Genomic DNA, 9,304 nt, shown 5'->3' on the forward strand with positions numbered 1-9,304 from the left:
AAAAAACAAAAAAACTTAGCTTACGAATTAAATATAAACATAAAAATACACATATTTTTTGAAATGAGATTTTGAACTCATTTCAATCTTCATTTCAAGATGAAATGAAAAGTTATAAATGAAATTGCAAAGTTTTTTAGGTTGGGGGAATATTTTCATTGACTGAATAATTGGAAATTACCTGCTTTCTATTTGTATGTAACAATGCCTTAAAGATTTAGACAAAGCTTTAAAAAAATATAGCATTTAAGATTAGATAGAAATAGCTCATATTTACCAGATAAACAGAAACAGAGGGGAGAGTCAGGAAAAGTGAGCAATATTTGAACACAAAGATATTAACATTTCAAAGAAATTATTAAATGGCAATGGCTCTTGGTAGCTGTAGGTAGGTTAAGTAACCATAAAAGATGATCAGTGAAGATGGTGGCAAGAGGCCAAAGAAAGCCTAGGGCTCGGTGGCTGGCATCCCTCATGTCTAAGCATTCTTCATGATGAAGATCTATTCCTCTTCCAACACCATCCCTGCGTTGTACCTTCAGCTCTAAGGGACATTGGCCATCCTCTTCTAGTTTTCCATGTATTCTGCACATGTGTATGTTCATGCATGCACACATGCACATGAGCACACACACATATGCACACAAAAAATAAAATGACAAATCTTTTAAAAATAAAGATAGAATCTCAACAGATGGAAACAGAGGCAGGGAACCACACTGGAGAACTGGACTGAGCTACCAATGTCCAGTTGAAGAGTGGAAGAAGTGAGAATATGAACAAGGAGGTCAAGACCATGATGGGTTCACACACTGAGACAGTGTGCCTGAGCTAATGGGAGCTCACCAACTCCAACTGGACTGGGAGTGAATGAGCATGGGATTAAACTAGTCCTGATGAATGTGGTTGACAGTTGGGGCAGACTGAGGGGCCACTGACAGTGGCACTGGGATTTGTCTCTACTGTATGTACTGGCTTTTTGGGATCCTATTCCCTTTGGATATATACCTTGCTCAACATAGATGTAGTAGGGACGGCCTTAAACTTGCCACAGGGCAGGATGCCTTGTCCTTTCTTAGGATTTGAGGGGGGAGGGGTGGGAGGAAATTTGGATTGGTATTTTTTTAAGTAATAAAATAATAATAAAAAAAGAAAAAAAATAGAATCTATTTTGAAAGGAGGAAAATTTGAGTTGGTTCTTCTTGGATTCAACATCATTATTTCGATCAGATGGTCCAACCACAGAAGCCATGAAAATGCAGAAGAAAAACAAACATTCCTGCCTGAAACAGCTCGTAAGAGAAAGGTGAAAATATGTTTCCAGAGGCAGGGATACCATGAGTCTCAGCCTTTTGAAGCCCACAGCACTTGCTTATAAATAGAATATTAAAACAAGCAAGAGCAATTTTCTCCTTTCGTCTTCCCTTATTGCCTAATTTTCCTCTCATACCATTTGCATAATGGATAAAAAGGCATCCATTATGCAAATGAACAATGGGGCTGCAAGGTTGCTGAAGCCACAAGCCTGGCTCCAGAAGAGGAGCAGCCGCCAACCAGCCCTCCGCCATCTATGCTCCAACAGACTGCTTTGTTAGCTTGATTCCAAAATATGCAAGAAAATTAGAAAGACCTTAGGTCATTAATTCCCTTTTGGTTTGTTTTAAAAGGGATATTTACAGATGCTTTTCAGAAAATCGAGACAAAATGGGGTTATTTGGTTTGCTCAGATATATAATAAATTTAACAGTAAGTTTATTTTATTTTATTTTGAGAAAGCATTTCACTATGTAGCTTTGGCTGCCCTGGAACTCACTATGTTGACCAGACTGGCCTCAATCTCACAGACATCTGTCTGTCTCTGACTCCTAAGTCCTGGGATAAAGGCATATACTACCATGGTGGGCAATAGTAAGTACTGAACTTCGAATGGGGGGGGGGGAATGTACTACGTATAATTTTTAAATTTAAATATGTCCGTTGAATTAGCATGTATGTGTGTACTCATGCATGCATTCCAAGGTATACCTGTGGAAGTCAGCAGACGTCTAAGCACTTGGTTGTCTCCTCCCACCTTGTGGGTCCCAGGGATTGACAGACAGCAAGTGTATCAGTCTAACCTTCTTACCGGCTAAGTTGTCACAATTTTAGGTGCATGTTCTTCTTTAAGAAAAAAAAGCAACTTCCATTTGAGAAGTGGGGACTCTGTCTGTCCTTCTGCCTGAGAATTAAGTCTAATTATGTTCCAGGCAGTGCAAGGAGCAGTCCCATAATGTTGCGCTCACAATCAACCCAAATAACACTGACACTAACACATTAGTAGATTGTCAAAAATGACAGATATTAAACTGACCTAAACTAATCCCTAAGAAATATCAGCAAAAACAGACAGGTGCTTGACAGAAACTTTAGAAGAGTGTTTACTTTCACTCCCTATACCTTTAAAACAAATATTAAGAAAAAGAATTCTAAGCAAAACCACCAGGTAAACTTCTTTTTTCAATAAATCAGAGGCAATTTCAAATTCCAAAACTAACTCCCCAACTGTTTCCTCCACTGTCTAAGATATATAAAGGAAGAAAAATAGGATGCCTACGAGAGAAAGGGAACCTTACTTCTAGTGTGGATTCCTTGGTAACCCTTATCTTTTGCCAAACAATGAACTTTACAAAAACAGTGATGCTTCTAGGATATAGGCAGACCTCATCACTTACAGTCCGACTCCCAGTGTGATTCTTCAAGGGCATGCAATTGGGAGTCACTTTGAGTTAAGATAAAAACTACATTTCCTTACCTGAGCTCCAGCAGCAGCACAGAGTCATAGAAAAATAGCTTAGAGGACAAACCATGTTTTTATAAAGAACGGTATTAATAGGACGAACTTCACAGAGAAGGAAATTAGAAAGTTGATGCAGTTTGCAACCAAGTGGACAGTCAGACAGTGTCATCAGCAAATTCCACCTACCTAACTTCAGAGCAGAAGGGGTTACGACAATTTCCCCACCGATTGGTTTAAATGCAGCCAGTTGAGCAGCCACTTCTGTCTCGAAAGCGTCTGGGCTCTGCCGATCCACAGGGTTTCCACTGGGGCACTCAATCTTCTGGAGTGGCTCTTGTTCGTCAAACACAGCAATGAGCTGCAAACGAGGCCAACAACACTAATTACTTTGTAGGACATGCTTATCACAGGGACACTGTGTCTAGTTGATTGTGATCTTTACTTGGTCTTAAAGCTAATGTCGCCTTAAAAAACATCTTAAATCTTATTATGCCAAGACACTTAAATCTTCAATAATATAATCCATGCAAGCACAGGAGCAGAACATGATGGGGAGTTTGCTCTTGTCTGTATATTCCTGAAATAGTCAGTTTGGGCCAGCTCTCATTAAAGGAATGAAATGGTGGCCTCTTACATTCTCTCCTCGTGAATCTGCCTAATCAAGTGTTGCCAATCTCAGTGTGTGTCTCTCCTGTGAAGAATTGAATTTATACCCTCACGTATGGTAGGCAAGTCTTCTACCACTGAACTGTACACACAGTTTCACTTGTAATTCTTTCTAATATGCCTAAAAGTTCTTTAGGGTGCAAAAGGAAAGCTCAGTATACAAAAGATGAACAAGATAATACATTATAGAATTGTATATTCAGGTCACAAAGGGATATAGCATTTCCTTATGACATGTATTTCTAGACACGTTCTAAATCCATACATACTTGCAAACAATGTTAGTAGCTACAAAGTATATGTATTCATCATGTATACACAAGTGTCCATTTTCATACATGACTTTTATATCATTTTTCTTCATCGTGGATTTTATGGACATTAAATATACTCATTTAATGTATTTGCATAGCTTTAATATAAAAATGAAATATTACTTTTCAGTCATTTTTCATAAAAAATTGACATGTTCTACTAATCACCTGATGTCACAGCACTGTAGGACAATGAAGGCAGACCTACTGTGTGACTGCAGTTTTGGCTGAACTAGGAGGCTGAACTCCAGTAAGGAATTTCAACTCTTCCTCATTTGGGTAAGGTATGTGAATTCAGGAAGCAGCTCATGGAAGCTACTCCCAATCCAAAGAAGTACAGTCTAAATAATTTTGAATACTGCTAGTAACACTATGGATATTTTTCATTCATTAATAAAGCAACTTTACTTATGATTAAATAATAATATTCAGAAGGGCAGTCAAGTCCCATTCATAAGGGAACCTTGTTGGCAATAGTATTAATAACACAAATGTAGGGGTAACCAATCAAAACACTATAAATTCCAACATAGTCTTTCAAAAGAAATGAACACAATTAGAGATATGTAAATTGGCTATCCAAAAATAATTTTCATAATTGACTACTCATTTCCAGTATGGAGACTTCTTTAATTGGAAAATCCAACAATCCATTCACCACAGAAAAGACATGCTTATTCCCAAGGCATTATTTTTAATTCTTGAAATTGAGCACATGCATTTTCTATCTTTAATTGCTGACACTGGTGAACTGACTTGAGATAAGACTTAAGTAGATTAATAATGAAAGATTATTTTACTATAAAAATAACCAGTACAACTAGATCTTTCTAATCATCTGGCTAGAATGAAAGGTTTTACACTTTCAATCTTAACACAGAAAATAAAATCAATTTTAAAATATGGGTGAATTGTTTTCTTCATTACTTCTATGTCATAATTATAATAATTATTATTTCAACTTTGCATATTATGAATTCACATATATTCTGGATATTCATTCTGATATACCCATAAACTAGGTAGTGGCCCTTTGAATTGGCACTATGAACAGTTTTACATAGAAGAGGGATCTTAATTTTCTTACTTTTAATGCTTAACTCTCAGTGGCATATACACTTTGAATATTGAAGAAAGTGAGAGAGAAAAATAAATAACATCAGTCAGAAATTAAAATCTTAAAATTGATAATTCATAAGCTAAATGATTAGACATATTTCTTCTATGAAAACTTCACTATTGTCTGTGCGTTGAACCCATAAAACCTTGCAGAACTGCAGTGACAATATTAGGCCTACACATCTAATGGTGAAACACAGTTGTTAGGGGACTCTGTTTCTCACAGTTACAGACCAAATGGTGTCTGATGATACAATCAATTGTTTTCTGCAGTTTTAGATCCAGAATTTGAGCACACACTATTTCCTCATAATTAAAACTATGGAAAGAGAGGATACATTCTAGAATAGTTCTAGTTTGAGCACGGGGATATTATATTCAAATAATGTTAATTCCATTATTTGTAGATAAAGTGTTAATGGCTGTTTGGTAGATGGGAATTATGGGACTGGACGATTCCCACATGAAATAATCTCTTCAGTTAATTAATGATGGACTCTGCCGCCCAGCCGCACAGTCTACAGGGTTTATCACAGCAGAGCCTCATCTGGATCAGTGGATGAACAAAGTCTACTCCTGGAAAGAACAGACTCGGGTCCTGACTCTCAGCAGCCCTGCCGGCTGGCTGACGAGGGCATCCACCAGCTGCTCTCTATCTCAAGAATCACCACGTACACAGACTCACACTTGCTACCAAACTGGTAAGTTGTTTAAGTCACAATCTGGACGTCTGTGTTATCTAAATTACCTTAGTCACCAAGACGTTTACATTACTAGGTACCAGAGTGCCAGGGAAACCTTGTTACAGAGGTACAGTGATAAACATTAACTACCATGCCGTTCTCTCAACAGAAGATAGGCTGGTTTCACAGCTCCTAGCACAGGGGAGAGGCTTTCTGCTTTCTTACCTTAAATCGTACAGAATTGCTACTTCCCAGAAAGGCAAGGAGGGCATGAAGAAAAGAATTACATTTATAATTTTTACACTAAAAATTTCCCATTGGTACTTTAGAGGCTACTCTAACCCAAACTGTGCAAATGCTTTGGGAAATATCTGAGTTGCTGCCTTCCCTCTACTCAGTTGATTTGCTGAATGCCTTCTGCTCGCCTTCTGTGATGCCACTATTCTCATGTTACCAAGTGCAGTCCTGACATTTCCAAACTCCCAGAAACCCACAGGATCTGTTCAGCATGGCTTGATTACAACCCAAGCTTCTGTCCTCACATATTTCTGTATTTAGCCATCTTATTTCCAGATACACTTAGGAAGGTCAGTATACAGAAAGGCTACTGATTTGTCTATCCAAAAAAAAACAAAAGCCTTCTCTGGAGCCATTCATGAGAACGAGAACAATGCCATTTCTCTGTAAGGCAAACCTCGAGGACTCAGAACAGACTCTCACTCACTGAGTCTGCTCTTGTCAAGGTAAAAGTCAGAAAGCATCTCTCAGAGGCTGAGGCTGAGGCTGAGGCTGAGGCTGATGCCACCTCTCCCCTTGATTTTAGGATGCCATGGAGTACTTCATCATCCTGAGGATATTCTCCTCATGTCCCCTCCGGAACAAAATACTGGCGAGGGTCCCCTTCAACTCTCTAGCTCTGCTTATTCCTCTTTATTGCCTGGTCTCTGAAAATGCTAAGGGGCCTGTGTGGATATTGGTTATGACAGCACTTGTTCCACGATTGGCTCCAAGGACAAGCAAATAAATTCTACATCTATCAGGCTTTCGACAGAGCTTCAGGATTATGTACTTAACTGGTCATTCTCTCCAAAACTTTACAACAAATCTTTCAAAACTCTGTCTGCACTCCTTTATATTGAAATTAAAGGCAAAGGATCAGGCCAAAGCTGTGCATTGATTTTTTTTTCACCTTTATTCCACTCATACAGCCACACATGATCAATTTCTCAACAAATCTGAAAATTTCACCATGTTGTGACCGGTTCTCACCACCTTTGCCATCCCAATTTGGATCTAGTTCCCAGGTGGTTACAATAGCAGCCTTCTTGTTGATCTGTTTCTACCTAGACATCTTCTCTTCAGTGAACTACTCAAGTCAGCATTAACCATCATCTCTAAAAAACTGGAGATCATCCTGTCCTATGCTCATGTGTCTGAAATATCCTCTCCCCTCACATGGAGGAAATCCCACACTCTTGCTATGGCTTCTTAGATTACAAGGTCTGTTTCACTTCTGACCCCATGTCTGAATTGCTTTTTCTCTTGCCCCCAGGACTCTATGCAGTTAGAGTATTACTTTGTACCTATCCCAGCGGCTGTTCCAGGCTATCTTCCTGAGACTGTTAGCCACTGTATCTCAGGCACCTTACTGTAAAGATTCAGCATCTCCACTCCACTGTCAAGCTTGCACTGGCTACCCATTAGAACTGCCTTGGAGTTGTCAGCACGCCCTGATGCTACTCATCTCTCTCATTTCTTGACTGTCCATCCTCACTTTCTCAGAATTGAAACTTCAAGAGGACCGTGGCTTTTTTTTCTGTTTTGGATGGTTTTGCCTCCATGAGTTAGAACAGTAAATATAACATAAACATGAATAGAAAGGTGTGAAGGAAAAGGTAAAATATATGCTAAAATTTAGCATATTCACCTTAGATTGATATGTATATATTCAAATTCAAATTTTAAAAATATTTCAAATTTCTCAAACAATGTGGGGAAGCACGTGTGTGCACATGTGCGATGCGGCTTTTGAGGAGACCAAAGCAGAGCTCCGCAGAATCAGTTCTCTCCTTGTATCTTTTACGTAGTTTCTATGGACTTAACAGACAAGCAAGTTTGTGAGGCACACTCGTTTTGCACAGTAACCCACCTTGCAGCCCCTGTGTGCATTTTCCTAGTTCTTGTCTTATGTATCAATATATCTATGGAGGGAAGTGAGGAAACAGTGTGCAGGATGGAGAGCGAGGCAGGTAGCATTAGCAGCGTGGTCCTAGGTACTCATTTGAGCACTTTGCTTTAAGATACTGCTCCATGTGGAGGCATGCAGTATATGCTCAAAGTAGTTTAAGAACAAATGGGAACAAATCTGGGCAAGCAGAGGCACAGGCCTTAACTGCTTGGCATCATCTCAAAGTAAAAGGCCAGCTTTGTTCTACAAAATCACGAAATCAAACCCTCTGTGCTGCCTTCGTCAAAGTTCTGTTTGCTGCATGGTTGCCCGGTCCTTTCCACAGGCACCCACTTCTGCACAGGAAGCTTATGTGCAGGTACATAGGTGTGTAAAACAGCTATACAAATCAAACATTGACTGCTGATGATAGAGGAATTTACTTTTATTACAATTCTTTGAAATGCATATGCTGTTATACTTTATTAAGGATGAAGCAATTTTGCTTACTAATGAGATATAACTTGCTTATTTTTACATAAAGAATTAAACCTTAGCTGAATGTTTGATATTGTTGAATGAATACCATCTTCAATATTTTTCAGATTTGACTGATAGCTTGATCTGATACTTATATGCTATTGAATGATAATAATAAGATAGTCAATTTCCTTTTTCCCCCCACAACTAAATCACTGTGGTTTTAGAAAAGCAGAAAACTTTGTATATACAGTAAGAGCACTGCCATCTATAACACATAAATGCCTGGGATGTGAGCAAGGTGCTTTCAGGAAGATTTCTCCTTTGGGTGCCGTGTGGAATACATGGCATGCTCAGAACAAAGGACAATACATGCAGGTACTGCGAGAAACATTCTGGAATCGGTGTGTTTGCTTTTGATTTAATTTTTGGTCACTGTATGCTGGAAACCCTTCTATTGTTGCAATTTATGTGGCCTCTCACATTTAGATACAGAACCTCATAGAGTCACAAGACATCGTTTTGGAAGCAGCAGTATGTTCTATTATTTCTGCTCCACGGTTTGAAGAGCAGGTATAGTATACTTCTCCAGAGCCTCGTATACCTTAAATGAAAGTCACGAGAACACAAGAAAACAAAAACCTTCCTACGCAATGCAAACTCTTGTTCTTAAGCTGGAGTTCAACTGCTAATACCGAGTGTGGTTCCAGATGTAAAGATTAGGGATTAATTTTAGGAAGTACAGTGTTCCCTTACCAGAGCCATCTAAAATGAATATCCGGGAGTTTTGAATAAAACAGTGAGGTCTTAGTGGGGAGAGTATTTTCACCTTCTACTTATTTTGTACTTTGTGAAGATTAAGAGAATGGATAAGTCAACAATTGTAACCACAAAGACTCAAATGAAATACAATAATTTCTACACCTTATGACACACCATTAATAATAGATATGTGATGTGGGAATGATTTCTCATTAATAAAGAAACTGCCTAGGCCCCTTGATAGGCCAACCCTTAGGTGGGTGGAGTAAACAGAACAGAGGGCTGGGAGAAAGAAGTTGAGTCAGGGAGTCGCCATGATTGTCCCACTCCAGACAGA

General features: G+C 38.8%; 1 protein-coding gene across 1 annotated transcript in view; it reads right to left on the reverse strand.

Annotated features, from left to right (window-relative positions):
- Pard3b (par-3 family cell polarity regulator beta) overlaps window positions 1–9,304 on the reverse strand; it is a 1,033,383-nt gene that overhangs the window by 638,129 nt on the left and 385,950 nt on the right. The window contains exon 3 of the mRNA XM_026786343.1: window positions 2,963–3,134. Coding sequence (XP_026642144.1) covers window positions 2,963–3,134 — 172 coding nt within the window. The remainder of the gene's footprint in view (window positions 1–2,962; window positions 3,135–9,304) is intronic.

This window comes from Microtus ochrogaster, linkage group LG4 (genome assembly GCF_000317375.1).
Source record: "Microtus ochrogaster isolate Prairie Vole_2 linkage group LG4, MicOch1.0, whole genome shotgun sequence".
NCBI classification, from domain to species: Eukaryota; Metazoa; Chordata; class Mammalia; order Rodentia; family Cricetidae; genus Microtus; species Microtus ochrogaster.